Source organism: Scleropages formosus, chromosome 6, assembly GCF_900964775.1.
Source record: "Scleropages formosus chromosome 6, fSclFor1.1, whole genome shotgun sequence".
NCBI lineage: Eukaryota > Metazoa > Chordata > Actinopteri > Osteoglossiformes > Osteoglossidae > Scleropages > Scleropages formosus.
Genome location: NC_041811.1, coordinates 33,322,566 through 33,338,189, shown reverse-complemented (window position 1 = coordinate 33,338,189; position 15,624 = coordinate 33,322,566). Strand labels below are relative to the sequence as shown.

General features: G+C 44.3%; 1 protein-coding gene across 1 annotated transcript; it reads right to left on the bottom strand.

Annotated features, from left to right (window-relative positions):
* Positions 1-4,210: 4,210 nt before the first annotated feature.
* On the bottom strand, positions 4,211-14,543 carry LOC108933611 (glutathione hydrolase 1 proenzyme-like). Its single transcript, XM_018750793.2, has 13 exons — positions 14,455-14,543; positions 13,575-13,754; positions 13,176-13,306; positions 12,887-12,976; positions 10,198-10,390; positions 9,486-9,646; positions 8,796-8,945; positions 7,482-7,618; positions 7,001-7,188; positions 5,909-6,036; positions 5,253-5,365; positions 5,060-5,173; positions 4,211-4,884 (listed from the first exon to the last, which is right to left on the bottom strand). Exons 2-13 carry the CDS (start codon positions 13,748-13,750, stop codon positions 4,738-4,740), a joined length of 1,728 nt encoding a protein of 575 aa, XP_018606309.2. The 5' UTR covers positions 13,751-13,754; positions 14,455-14,543; the 3' UTR covers positions 4,211-4,737.
* Positions 14,544-15,624: the final 1,081 nt, after the last annotated feature.

The following is a 15,624-nucleotide window of genomic DNA, read 5'->3' as shown; positions in this document are numbered from 1 at the left end:
CCTCTCCGATACAACCGTCTCTCTGTACCCGTGGTTATCTCCTGGGGGCCTACTCAGTTGAAACCCAAGTTTTGGTGGACTCAGGGGCTGCCAGTTGTTTTATGGATGTAGGGTTTGCCAAGGCTCACAACTTGCCCCATTGCCAGTGTAGTGTTCGGATGAAAGTAATTGCACTAGACGGACAGCCTTTGGGAAGGGGGTACATCGACACCCAGACCGAACCCCTCCACTTGAGAGTGGGGGCCTGCCACAAGGAACAGCTGCAGTTCTATCTTATTTCTGCCCCCGAGACCCCAGTAATCCTTGGTTTTCCATGGCTCGTGCTGCATGACCCTGTCTTTAAGTGGAGCACTGGTGACTTGGTGTCTTGGGGACTGCAATGCAGCGGGACCTGTCTATGTATCCCATGCAGGGCCACATCGGTCGAGTGCGCAGACTCTTCCCCCACAGGTACACATACCTCCCGAGTATCAAGACCTGGCTGAAGTGTTCAACAAAGAGCACGCGGTAGTACTCCCCCCACATCGGCCTTGGGACTGTGCCATTGACCTCCTCCTGGGAACAACACCTCCCCGGGGCCAGGTCTACCCTTTCTCCATACCAGAGCAACAGGCCATGCAGCAGTACATCACGGAGGCCCTCAAGGTGGGGATTATTCGACCGTCCATCTCACCCGCTGCAGCTGGGTTCTTCTTCGTTGAGAAGAAGGATGGGAGCCTCCGCCCCTGCATCGATTATCGGGGCCTGAACAACATCACGGTGAAGTATCCTCACCCCTTGCCACTAATTACAGCAGCCCTGGAACACATCCACCGAGCCCAATGATTCACCAATTTGGATCTGCGCAGTGCTTACAACCTGGTAATGATACGCGAGGGGTATGAGTGGAAGACCGCTTTTTAGCACCACCCTTGGACACGATGAATATCTGGTCATGCCCTTCGGTCTCGCTAAAGCTCCTAGTGTCTTCCAGGCCTTTGTGAACCACGTCCTCTGGGACCTCATCAACTGAGGGGTTCTGGTTTACCTGGATGACATTCTGATCTATTCCCCATCTATGGAAGAGCATGTGGCCCTGGTCCGGCAGGTTCTTCAGCGGCTGCTGCAGAATCGACTTTTTGTCAAAGGGGAAAAGTGTCTCTTCCACCAGAAGCAGGTTTCGTTTTTGGGGGTTCATCCTCAGCAAAGATGGAGTGGCCATGGACCCCGAAAAGGTAAGGGTGGTTCTCCAATGGCAGCGGCCGACCACGGTAAAAGCCCTACAGCGATTCCTAGGCTTTGTCAAATTTATCGCTGGTTCATTTGGGCTTTCAGTACTCTGGCTGCCCCTTTGACAGCCTTAACCTCTTCTAAAAAGGCCAGACTCACCTGGACTGACTAGGCACGCCTTCGATGTCCTAAAGAAAAGGTTCACAACAGCACCCATCCTCCGCCATCCAGATCCTGATGCTCCATTTGTGGTGGAGGTGGATGCTTCAGAGACAGGGGTAGGGGCTGTACTGTCCCAACGTCAGGGAGACCTTCTTAAATTATGCTCATGCGCCTTCTTCTCAAGGAAAATTTCCCAGGCAGAGAGGAACTACGACATAGGGAATCGAGAGCTCATGGAGAGATTCCAGCAGGATGTAAGCCGGTTCCTATGCAGTCACTGCACGGAGAAGCATCGGCAGTGGGTAAGGTACTTACCATGGAACGAATACGCACATAACTCCCTGCCTCATGGATCTACTGCACTGGTTTCCATTTCAGTGTATGCTGGAGTACCAGCCCCCGTTGTTCCCCTGGCAACCTGCCTCCAGTGACGTGCCGGTGGTGGACGCTTGGTACCAGGCCAGTGCCGAAGTCTGGCGGACGGTTCACAGCCAGGTTCAGGTGAAACGTTAGGAGGACCACCAGAGGGGTTCGCTTGCCTTTTTGCTCGGGCAGAGAGTCTGGCTGTCCACCAGGGGACTCCGGGGGGCATACCTCTCCAAGCAGCTGAGTCCTTGGTACATCGGGCCGTTCAAAGTCCTCCGCCGCATCACCCCAGTTTCCTACCGTCTCCAGCTGCCTTCACACCTGAGGATCCACCTAACTTTCCACACCTTGTTCTTCAAGCCCTGTGCCATGTCCCTACATCAACTACAACTGGACTCGCCTCCTCCGATTCCCCTGCAGGACGGAGACGCCCCCGCCTACACCTTGCGGGCATTGCTGGACTCCCGTTGACAAGGGGGCATCCTACAGTACCTTGTCGACTGGGAGGGCTATGAGCCAGAGGAACAATTCTGGGTGGCCGCTAAAGACATCCTGGACCCTGACCTGCTCGCAGCTTTCCACAGAGACTACCCAGACTGTCCCGCGTCCAGGCCCCGGAGACGTCCTCCAGGTTGTCGCCAAGCAGTGAGAGCCGCTCATGGAGAGGGGTACTGTCACGCCCTTCACCTTGGCGCGATGAGGAACACATGCGGTATATCAGGGAACAAGTGTATAAAAGGAAAGCGCGGCGCATACAAAATTGCGGAACCGTGTTCAGCCTTGTTACTCACTCGCGTTTCTTGCCTTAGCTCTCCTGACTACCCTGATTCCTCCTCCTCCTCCTTGCCCGCATCCTCGTCTTCACCCTCACCTTCTTCCTTGTTTCCCTGTGCCCGCTCTTGTATTTCCACGACGTCCTGGTTTACCACAACCTCTTTCCCGTTTACCGGATTATGACTCTCAGATTCTCCCTTCGGATTTCGTTCGCACATCGGTGACCATTTGCCTGTTTATTCGACTTTGTCTTTTGGATTACCCCTGGAGAACCCTTCCTGTGCCCCTCACTTGGGTCCGGCACTTCCACTCCAGGGGAACACCGTGACACAGAGCAGAAACTCCCAAGTGGAACAGAAACACATTGTGACAACAACTTTGCAAAGAAGGAAGTAAAGAATTTCAGGTAACCACAGTAGATAGCTTATCAAGGATCCACAACTCTGCAGGCTTGTTGTTTGCCTTTTATAGCTTCTTCTTTAGTTGAATTGTTGAGAACAGCTGCTTCGTCTTCTGTGAAGTGATTTGAACTCAGACCTCTACTGGTTAGTTTCATCACTCCTCATGGCAGACATGACACCTGTCAGCAATGGAATTTTGTTCTTCTCAATAGCGTGTGTCCGATAACATTGGGTTGGAGGCCGGCCTTACTGTTCTGGAAGCTGGAGGACAGAGAGAGTTGAGTAAAGAGGATAGTGCTGAAAGGAAGATTTTGGAGACATCATCTGTGGACATCTTTTACAATGCGTGGAAGAGAGGTTAACATGGCAGAGGAGAGGGAAGAGGATGAGAGAGGTTTTGAGGTTTGACAGAGAGTGCAGTAGCAGGAGAGGGATAGCAGTGGTGAAGGATGGCTGGAAGGAGACAAAGAAATGATCACAAAGTGGAGTGACAGGGAGGACTGGAATGCCACAATTCCTTGGACTTAGAGAGTTCGAAAGACTGTAGGAATGACAGAATGCTGCTTACATCAATATCCTACACATGCAAGTTGAAGTCAGGAGGATCCCAGGAAAATCAGTGCAATGTTGTCCACTGGGAAGAAAATGAACAAGATATCAAGGTCATTCAGGAAGCAGCCAGTGGAGACAACAGGGCAACGGAGAACAACCACTAGCGTGGCCAGGGTAGTAGCAGAGACAGCATGGAGCCAATTTATAGAAGCCCGAAGGCCATGCAGCAGCAGCTCTGGCTATAGTTACTAGTTTTCTCCAAAAAAATGCCTGGGTGAAGAAACACAGTGGGCTTTCTTATTTTTATTGTCCACACAGTTGGTTTTTATCAGTACCTTCATTGAACTCTTTTGTACCGATGTGCAGGGTAACCTGAAAGCCGAGCAGTGGCTGGATTGCACCAAGACCGAATGGTTCCTTGTAAACCTGCCAATAGCTACAATAGTAAGCATATTTAATATAAATAAAGACTATGTCCAGTCTTCTCTAATTTTGATAAATGATTTTGTATTAGTGCTGTGCCATAATACAATTTTCAGTATAAGTGACTTTGCCTCTAAAAAGGATAATCATTTTTTCTATGAATGCTGACATGTGTTAGGGAGCATGATGAAGTTCTGTGGTTACATTTCTGAGTTGATACTTTGATGGACGATGCCTTGGTGTCAATGCATTATCTTTTGATATGGTTGAATGTCTTTAATTTAATGAGATCTTTTCGTGCTTGGAAATAACAGTGTGGGGTGTTGAGCACAGACGTCCCTGTCATATGGAACTTGTCTATCTGAAGTTTAAGAGGCACGAAACTGAAGGAGTCATCAATGAAAGCATTCAGTCAAACCGCAACAGGATTAGAGTCCATTTCTTTATGCTGATTAGTTGGCAATGATATCGTTTTCTTTCAGCATGTATAGACTTTAATTTGGTGCCAAAGGATGCAAACCAGTTGAAAATAACTACGACGGGTTGGCTTAGGGAGCAAGGAATTTTACCGTTGTTGCATTTTAATATGTAGCTACAAATGTAGAATAATAAAACGTACATCATGGAAAAGTAGTTTCAAAACAGTAGGCATGGCAGTAGAAGATGATACAATCTGTTCTCCCCAGTGAAATGAACATTTTATAAAATTCTAACACTGAAACTTGGATCTCCCAAAGGCATTGGGCAAGTTCACAGCACATGGTTTTATAACGGTCCTCACTGTGCCTGCAGGACAGTGATCAGAGTCTCTCTATGGCCCTTAAGGGTCCATAAGGGTTCTTTGAAGCTTTTAGTAGCCCGCAGGATAGCCACCCTTCCTGTGGTCTGATTCAGCGTGGAGGTGGTCTCCCTGCTTCAGTACCGCCTGGACCACCGAACCTGCAATCTTCACCTCCTCAGTCGCATGGTTCTTCTGCTTTAATGCATTCAACACATTCTGCATGCACATGCAGATCTATGTTAGAACTCACAGTCTGCTACTTATGATCTGATGAGAGTTTTATCAGGTTCTTTGCGTGAGACTATTGTCCCACACTTGTCAGTGCACGTATCAAAAGGCTTTGATGCAGCGGTGTTAATCTTTACACTATGTGTATTTGTGCCAAACTCACCATGTCAAAACTTTCCTCCACTTCCGTCGTGTTGGGATTAAGCTGGTTGTGGATCCTAGGATCCTTAACCGCCTTGGTCAAGTCGTAGTTAAAGAACAGCGAGTTGAGAATCACCTGCAGCAGAAACAGTCATTCCTGGAGTTAGACAGTTTCCATGGGAACAGGACTAATACTTACAGGCAGACAATCTCACCAGGGCTGTTGCAGTTGTGATCCTGGTTCCTCCGGAAGCTCCAACCACCATTTTGACGGATCCATCGCTGTCAGTAAGTATTGCTGGACACATGGAGGATAGTGGTCGCTTTCCTGCAGTAGTACACACACACACACACACATTTTCAGAACCGCTTGTCCCATACGGGGTCACGGGGGAACCGGAGCCTAACCCGGCAACTCAGGGCAAAAGGCTGGAGGGGGAGGGGACGCACCCAGGACGGGACGCCAGTCCGTCGCAAGGCACCCCAAACGGGACTCGAACCCCAGACCCACCGAAGAGCAGGACCCGGTCCAACCCACTGCGCCACCGCGCCCCCCTGCAGTAGTACAATAAATTAAAAAAAAAAAAACACTAGGACTGCCCAAATCAACATAAACAGAACTCTAATAACATCATGCCTTCAGATAAACTATGTATGTATTTGTTAAGCACACAAACTATGGAAGTGACACCATACAAAATTTCATTGGTCAAAAGCATAGGTATACAAAACTTGTTTTAACATGTTCTCACGTTAAAGGATCACTGAATTACAGATGACATAAATATAATGAACTGGACCCAGCAGGTTCCTTGGGTGGCTGTAAAGGGCTTTGAGGACTTGCAGACAACCAAAAACCAGCTTCTCTCACCTGGTCGGATGTAGTTGTTTGGTGAAGGTGCCACACCAAAGCCATTGGTGATGTTGGAGGAGCTGAAGTCATCCATCTCATTGTTCAAGAGGATTCCAGTGCGCTGGGACAGAACCTTAGAGCCAAAGCTGCCGAAATGAATCACTTAAAAGGCCATTTTTCTAATGTCAGTTACATGACACACACATTGGTTGAACATGTGATGAACTGTTGGAATTTAACACAAAACACGCATACTAAATTAATTTATCATAGATGTTCAAGAGGTGTGTCATAGATGTATAGCATAGATGTTTGAGATCGTAGATGTTCATATCAAGAGATTACACTGTTTCCAAAATACTAAAGCAAAAAAGTATCATAAAGAATTTCACTGTAACTGTCTCAAAGACAGGTTTGAGAGTCTGGTTCATTTTTTGTTATAAATTTCTTTCTGTCTAGTTTGGTCAGTTTTTCAAATCATTAAAATGTAATAAATACGGTGAGATATTAAGAATGTAACTCTTTGGGTTGTTAAACGCACAGTTTAATGGGTCACGTGATCTGAGTTTAATTGAGAGAGGGAATGTTGAATTGTGGGTAAGGTGTTATGGATGCAGAAGAAGGACGTGCAGCAGCAAAGCACAACTTCTGAAGCGACATTTTCTGCATAAGGTTCAAAGGGCGCACACGGTAATTGTCACTTTAATTTATATTGTGTTGTAATGTCTGTTGATTTGCTTTATGTAAAGAAATGTGATTGTTTTGTGCATATTTATCGTGTTAATCATACTTCCGTTATAAAAACGTGGTTGTGCTGGTGTGTTAACGAGCACTAATATGAGAGAATTTAAACTGTGTGAAAGATGTATGCTTGAATATTTTTATGCCTTTGTTTTTTGTAGTTTTCACAGTGTCTGAATAAATGGTAGAAGACATCAGTATGAGGCGTGGCTATCCCTTTCATTGAACCAGTGCAGCTATATTCACTGCTCTGTTAAATACCAATGTTTGCTGATTAATTGCTTTCTCTTTACCAGCTTGTTGTACTGGGGTAAAGCACTGTAAAGGAGGCCTCCAAATTTGGTTACAAGACCACCAATGATGCCTTACTAGTGGTTGATGGTGCTGGTGGCTGACACTGCACTTCCATCCTCTGCCAACACAGAGATATGGGCTGTGCCTTGGTTATTAGGAGCCAAATAATGAGGCTCATAATAACTCTCCGGCTGGGTCATGTTGTCTGTGATCTTCCTGCGGAGGTCCTCAGCAAAGGCATCTGACGTCATATCGTTAATGAGCTGAGGATGGAAGAAGCAGAGCGTTACTTTGGCCAGTAAGAATTTGCGATGACATTCTCTGAAGACACTGGCCTAAAAAAGGTGATACTGCACTTGCATCTCCAGTGAGTTTAACATAGAGACAGTGTAAGAGTAATTTTTTATAAGTACCTTGCTCCGGGGTACTAGAGCCAGAGGTGAGATTCAAACCTGTGACCTTTGGGTTCGAAGGCAGCATTTCTAACCACTACCAGCTGCCTCATAAAATTGTTATATATTATTCAGAACTTTATAGGGTGAAACAGCAAACTCACATCTGTGATGTTCAGGTAGAGCGGGTCACCCATTAGGCTCCGCTTGGCATAGGCAAATCGGAAGGCTTCCACAATGCGATGGTATGTCAGAATCTTCTTCTTGGTGGTGGAGACGCTCTCAGCCGTCAGGTTGTAACCTGGAGAGAGAGCTAGACTAGAGAGCTACACTAGAGAGCTCCATGCTCCCTAATATTATTATGGTAAATTTCCATTCCAAACAGTTCTGGTTAATCCCGAAAAAGCAGTTGCTCAGTTGGATTTTTTTTTTTTTATTTGCTGAGGCAACAGTTGCACATTATAATTTTCTGTGCCAGCCTCTAACTATCGATTTATCAGATAAGCCCTTTTCCAGGAAAGTTACAAGTTTACATCTCACCGACCCACCATCCCTCCCAATTGACTGACGCAGCCAGTTTTTCACGAGCAACACCCACCAAAAAGGCAAAATCACACATAATGTGTAGAGAATACATGGAAGCTGCACATTTTAAATTGCAATATGCTACTGTCTCATTGTGGTGGTATGGGGGATTTGGAGGGTCTGGGGTCTAAGTCCCACTTGGGGTGCCTTGTGATGGAGTGGCATCCCATCCTGGGTGTGTCCCCTCATGCCCTGTGTTGCCGGGTTAGGTTCCGGCTCACCGTGACCTTAGCCTCTATTTGTGTGTGTTGTCTCATTGTTATACATTGACATTACCCAGTCAATAAAGCTTCTGAGTTTGACTAAATTTCTATGAATTAAGTATAAAGCCACTTTGTCAGATAAGGGGTTGAAATGCTTCATTTCAGACTTGTATTCAATAAGTGTTCACCTAAAGGCTTCCTAAATTAACCTTTGTAACTTTTTGAGTGACAAATCCCCTTTGTAAGCAATAAATTTGTAAATAATAACAAGAGGAGCTAGAGGTAAATAGCTAGTAACTGTAAGACAGCTGGTAGCATAGTGATTACAGCTACTGCCTTTGGCTCCAAAGGTTGCAGATCTGATCCCCCCTCCAGCTCTAGTATACTTGAGCAAGGTACTTATAAATTGCTCCGGTAAAATTACCCTGCTGTGTAAATGAGTAAATAATTCTAACCTTAATACTGCAGGTTGCTTTGGAGAAAGCGTTAGCTAAATAAATAAATGTATAACAGATGACAAAGAGGGTCCTAACTAAGAGTTACATAGTACCTATAGACAGAATTCACCTTCCTTACATAACCAGTTTATGATTGTACACATGTAAAAACAAAATGATAAACTACTTGGTGAAGGTGTTGCATCCTTTTTTGGGAACAGATGGGCCATAGATGCCAGCTGCACCTGCTCACCTTGCAGGATTTTGAGTATGAGAGAGAGAACTGGACCACCAGAAGGGGCATTTGGGACATGCATGGTGAACCCCCCAACATGAACCTCTATTGGGCTTTTATCCAGTCTTGGACTATATTCATTCAAATCTTCCAGTGTGATGATGCCCCCTAAAACAGAGAACAATCTGATGACCATGAAGCCCTGGTGAGACCTGGGCACTAGAGAGGAAAAACAGTAAATTTACTGTGAAACAATTTTGGTGAACGTTATACCATTTTTGGAAGACAGAGTTAAAATGTGCCAGTGACGACATATACAAGAATAAAATACATCATAAGTAAATGGGCAAACCTTGGGCAAACTGTCAAGGTCTTTGAATGTTCATTGTGCTACATTTTCTCCAAACATGTCATAATGCTCGAAAAATTACTTTTAAAATCTAAACATCCATGAGCCCATGAGTTACACAGTATTTTATGTGTGAAAACACATACTTCACTGATACCATGCCAGCTGAAACATTTCAGATTCTACCAAAGGAAGTTTCAGCAGCTCTATGCCAATGCAGCATTATCAGGAATTTGACTATGAACTTTGTACGTCTTTAAGTACTGTTAAAAATATGTTTTCAATAGCAGTGAGATTTTCTACTCAGTTAAATATTATCTAGTTTCTACTGTTTATGTACACTTAACAGACTTGATAACCTGCAGCCTGAATGTCCTTCACAAGGTCCTCAGCCAGTGTTCCATTGTAAAAGACATCAGGTCCCTCCCAGGCTATTCGTTCGTAGGTGTCGGCAAGGGTAACAAATCTTATGGTTTCATTTTCCTTTAGGGGCCGTTTGTTTGAGTCACAGAACACATCACTGGAATGAAGAGGTTAAGGAAAGCACTGTTATAAATCCAGCATGTATAAGGTTTGTGAAAAGTATATTTCAGATTTTCAAAAAAAGAAACGTGAGGTGTACATGCTACACTCACAGATCCATTTGGAAGTTATCAGTTATCAGACAGTTATATTTGTCACTAATTTTTCAAGGTTTTGCAATGCTGTTCTCAGATGGAGTTGTGAACATATTGTAATGACTCACATTACCGTAAATCTGAGCAGGAAACGGGTTTGTTGTAAACAGTTGCATTATGGGAAAAATGAGTAAACTAAGTGTGCAACCACTGGGGTGGACTTACGGGCAAAATAAAGGGGTGACCGTGTTTGCCAGTGGGGAAAAAAAAAGCCTGGGGGCGCTAAGCAGGCTGGGAGGGCTGGCTTGAGGCACTGGGTTCTCAGACCAAGAGCATTAGTTCCCTGTGTGTCGGTGTTCTAATAAAACGTTCATTATGAACGCTGCCTGTGCATCCTTCTTTGCCCCGTCCAAACCCTTAGCACCGTGCGCCACAGAATTGATGCTGCGCTCACCATAGAGCAGGGTCCTCCTGGATGGTTTTCCTGTTCTCGTCAATAGCTTTTGCCAGTGCTTTTCCCACAGGGAATCCACGGCGTGCCAGTTGTATGCTGGGCTCAAACAGCTCCCTCCATGGTAGACGGCCATGCCGACGATGCGCCATCTCATACCCACGGATCTCACTTGGCACAGCAATGGATAGTCCCCCTGCAAGAACGAAAACAACATAAACATTGACCTGACTGTATTTGTACCGGGGGTTTCTAAAAACTGGTGTCCCACATACAATGCAAGTCTTCTACTGCCAGCCTTTTTAGCACACAACAAAAGGCAACATAACCCAATCCAGAAATACTTCAGAGGACCTCTCAAGAAGACTTTTTGAAGTTCAAAATAGGACAGGGCTACAGAAGCATTTTTAAAAACCTGGCCCTTCATCAGTGCACAGTCAAGAAGGTGTACAGGTGTAAAGTAGTAGTTCTCCCTAACAGTGGGTGTCCTACATTTGTCACTGCAAAAGAGCACAAAAAAAGCTAAGGTGACAGTTATGGATGTGGAGGTATCTTTTACACTTGATCACGTCTTCAAAAGAATGATCCTCACGGGAGATTACCATCCAGAAAATCACTGTTTTTGAAAACACATTGCTGCCCATCTTAATACTGTGTAAGATCACCTAGCTTTCCCATAATACTGCTGGAACTAAATTCTGCAGACAGATGAGGCATGAGTTGAAGGTTTTGACAAAAGGTAATGATGTTATGTTTGGAATAAACAAAATGCTGGATAATAACCTCAAAACCTCAAGCCAGCTGTGAAGCATGGTGGAGGGAGCATCATGGTGTGGGGTTGCTTTGCTGTATCATGACCTGGATGGCTTGCAGTCATTGAGGGAACATTAAATTCCATCATAGCAGGGAACTCATCAGTTTAATATTACCTGTACCTCATTATCATCTGTCTATGATCTGAGCCTCAAAAGCAAGTTGTCATGCAGCATGATAATTACAATAATAAATCAACAACAGAGTGAGTTAAACAGAAGAAATTCTGCATTTTTGAATAGCCAAACCAGAGTCCTGATCGTGCACAGGTCTGATCATCAGCTACAGGAAACATTGAAGTCTTGAGCTTACTGCTCCTGAAAGGAGATTCCACCTGTTACTAAATCTACTCCTCCTGCCCTTCTTGCACTTATACATGGTTGCCTTTTCATTTGCTTGTTAATGTATTTATTTGGGGGGGTGCGGTGGCGCAGTGGGTTGGACCAGGTCCTGCTCTCCAGTGGGTTTGGGGTTCGGGTCCCGCTTGGGGTGCCTTGCGACGGACTGGCATCCCACCCTGGGTGTGTCCCCTCCCCCTCCGGCCTTACGCCCTGTGTTGCCGGGTAGGCTCCGGTTCCCCGTGACCCCGTAAGGGACAAGCGGTTCTGAAAATGTGTGTGTGTGTGTGTGTATTTATTTGGGGGGGTGCGGTGGCGCAGTGGGTTGGACCAGGTCCTGCTCTCCAGTGGGTTTGGGGTTCGGGTCCCGCTTGGGGTGCCTTGCGACGGACTGGCATCCCACCCTGGGTGTGTCCCCTCCCCCTCTGGCCTTACGTCCTGTGTTGCCGGGTAGGCTCCGGTTCCCCGCGACCCCGCATGGGACAAGCGGTTCAGAAAATGTGTGTGTGTATTTATTTGTCTACTTTGTTATGTGTTTAATTATTTTATGTGTGTGTATATATAAATATATGTATGTATATGGTGTGCTGCTAGAACCAAATTGTCTATCCATTTATTTAGCAGATGCTTTCTCCAATGAACTCTATGTAGTGTTATCAGCCCACACACCTTATTCACTGCGGTGATTTCCACTGCTAGATACACTACTTACACTGGGTCACTCATCCATACATCAGTGGAACGCACACACTCTCTCTGTCACTCACACACTATGGGTGAACCTGAACAGCATGTCTTTAGAGTGTGGGAAGAAACCAGAGCACCCAGAAGAAACCCATGCAGACACAGGGAGAATACGCATACTCCATTCAGGATGAACGGGGATCAAACCCACGTCCTCTCGCCTCCACCCAGGCACGTAAAATTTAATGAATGCATGAATGAATGAATGACTCAATCAATCAGAATGTTTTCAACCCTTGTCCTTCAATATTTTAACAATAAGGTCAGTATATGTGTATTTGTTTAATCAGACTGTCTTCATTATTATGACTTAGATGAAAAGGAAATAATTTTTCAGAAGCCACTGATGTAGAAATCTAGATAGTTCTAAAGGAATCACAGCTTTTTCCTTTTCCACAACTGTATATATTTAGATTCCTAACACACACTGCTAAGTTTGTTCAAATCTGTTTGCCATAAAAGCATGAGGTAGTATGCAAGAAAATATGCTTATCGCAGTTTTTATATCACTGACTTTTGCCCCTTGTCTAGATGTCTGTCAAGTGGAGACATTGAAGAAACAACTTATTTCTGCATATTCTGAAGTATACAACACTAAATAGAAGTGTAAGGGTTCTCCACTATCCAGTAAATACCAGAGTACCTGACAGTTGGATTTTATTTGTCTGTCTTCTCTTGTTTAATGATTGTTAAGTTACTGTTCACTTGGAATGCATACATTAACTCATTTCTCCAGCTTTTTCAAATAAAAATATAGAACTTTTTGTAATATCTTTAATTTACATTTACAGCTTTACCTTTTCTTGAAAGCTCAGTGTTACCACCAAACATGCTTTCAGTTGCATTTAAAGGTGCAGTCTCCCTTGCATCAATAGTCTCTACCTTTCCTGGGAAAAAGACAAAAAGTCTTGTAATCCATCAAGACAGTCAGCAGTGACAGTTTCTCTTCTCTGATATGGACACTAACCAGTAAAACATGAAACTGTTTAAATGGGTAAAACTTAATGTTACATTGAATAAATCCTTGAAGCAATTAAATACTAATAACAACTGTGAATGAATGTTTGGGATGGTGCTTCGTCCAACCTGTTGTAGCATTATAGATGGTGAAGAAGGCCCCTCCACCAATGCCCATACTGTGGGCATTCATGAGTCCCACGCACAGCAGGGCGGCTATAGCGGCATCCACAGCAGAACCCTCCCTTTTCAAAATATCCCTAAGAATGTAGAAAACACACATACTATCAGTTTCTGTGACGTTAACATCCGCAGTACACAGGTAGTCTTTGCTTTAAAATAAAAGATTTAAAAGTAAATTTGTAACTCTTAAATATATGTGGTGTGCATTTTGTTAAGATGTTGCAAAGTAAATCTGAAAAAAAAAAATCACATTACATGTATATTTGTACTGCAGTCCCAAAAATGAAAGATTACAATTAGTTATTTTTGCCCGGCTATCTATGTCTTGAATGCACACATACACACCTCCCAATTTCCGAACATAGCCCTGCATCTGCAGCCACAGCAGCTCTGGAGAAGTAGCTGGTCTTGGTGCCTTCAGACAGTTTCCTGTGGTCCATGCCATAGAAGATGCCAACAAAGATGCACAATGTCGCCCCCAGTATTGTCAGCAGGGCCACGATGATCATCTTCCTGGCCATTGTCCTGCCATTACATTAATTCATTTAGCTGACATTTTTTTCCAAAGCAACTTACAACATTAAGCAACTTTACAATTATTTACCCCTTTATACAGCTGGGTATTTTTGCTGGAGCAATTTAGGGTAAACACCTTGCTCAAAGGTACTAAAGCTAGAGGTGAGATTGGAACCTACAACCACTAGGTGGAAAGTGAGCAGCTATAACCACTACACTACCAGTTGTCCCATTACACACTATTTTGTAAACACTTACTGGTACAGGGAGCTGAGTCTGAGCTCATGTGCCTTATTTCAAACACGCTTATAGTACAGTTCTATATCTATCTATCTATCTATCTATCTATCTATCTGTCTATCTATCTATCTATCTATCTATCTATCTATATTAACCCCCTGTTTGCCACACCCTGCTTAATAGATTCATGCTTCCACCTTTGGCTGTCACATACACACAGAGACATACACATACATGTTGCTACTCTATATCTGACAATCAGGGGAGCATGTATTCCAGATTTATTAAGTTACAGCATAAAAACCAGGTAATGACTGAAATTCCTCCTGAGATTTCATTAGAAGCACACTGCGAGAACAGGAAAAGCCAGGTGGCACAATTCAGCTACGAATATTAGTCTTAAAGGTAAGAAACTGGTCCTCGTTCAGAATAGAAAAACAAAATAACATTCGGGTACTTTTGTATTTACCTTCTTCCTGGGGATAGTCTTGAGCAGCTTAGACTGGGTGGCTGAGGAAATGCTTTTCATCCAGGCACCTTGATGGTGTTGAACAGGTGTCAAAGTAGAAGCTTAGAAAGACTGTATTTATCACTCATTACTTCAGTGTGTGAGTGCAACACACCTCCAAAGGAGGGTATGCAAATGAAGATTCAAAGGGCTGCAATGCATTGGAGGACTGATGAAGTGGGCTGTTATCTCTCAAGCCCGGTTGAGAAAGGGTGTAGGGTTGGGCATGGGGCTAGCTACCCCACACCATAAAAACCTTGCCAGCTACAGAAATGCCAACAAGGAAACTTCATGACATCTCAGCTCTTAGGGACACCTTGTTGGCAGCCTATGCCCCAGGAGGGGTGGAAGGCATAAGAAGAAGAAGAAGACCCAGGTTAACAACTGTGTTTTAGCTGTCCACTCCTCATAGCTCCACGACACTGTTCACTTTTCACACTTCGACAAATGGAGCACAGCAAGAAAACAAATGAGGAAACGCTAAAAAAGGAAAACACGGTCACACCATGACTCAAGGTGAAGCAAAAACCGGTGAAGCAAAAACCAGTGATGCCTCAGCCATTATCGGGACATTATACCTGAGGTCAAGCTCATTTATGAAGCTTCTCCATAAATTTCACCAAGTGTCAAATAACACACTAACTAAAGCACCCATTCAACAATTTTAAAACATTAATTGGAAAATGTAATTCTTTTTGATATTGTATAAGTATTTATATTATTAATATTCATTTGATGTCTTCTGTGAAAATATCACAATAAAGTATTCAGATCACTGAAGATCACTGACTTCCTGTACTTTTGTCCTGTTGAATTTAGATGCTCATACCTTATAGCACCTACTTATAAGGTGAAAATGTGAGTTGTTTGAAAGGGTTGGCTGGAAGCAGTGGTTACGTTTGGGTACAAAATTGATTAACTTTAAAGGATGAGTGTAAAGTAGGCATATTTGAGTGGCATCCTGCCACAAATTCTCTGGCATCGTTTCTGGCATTAAGTTGTTGTCTGCACGTGGCTTGGCATACCTCACAAAGGTTGAGTAACACTATCATGTAGAGGCTGAGTAAGAAAGTAACCCTTTAGGAGCCAAGACGAGGATCCTATAGTGACAAGGGAAGTGCTGCAATATAG

Excerpts from the sequence above, each read along its gene's own strand:
- LOC108933611 (XM_018750793.2), bottom strand. The coding sequence starts at position 13,750 with ATGGCCAGGAAGATGATCATCGTGGCCCTGCTGACAATACTGGGGGCG. Across the intron at positions 10,391-12,886 it reads CACTGAGCTTTCAAGAAAAG|GGGGACTATCCATTGCTGTG; the intron begins GTAAAGCTGTAA and ends TCGTTCTTGCAG. Across the intron at positions 7,189-7,481 it reads TCTACCTGAACATCACAGAT|CTCATTAACGATATGACGTC; the intron begins GTGAGTTTGCTG and ends TTCCATCCTCAG.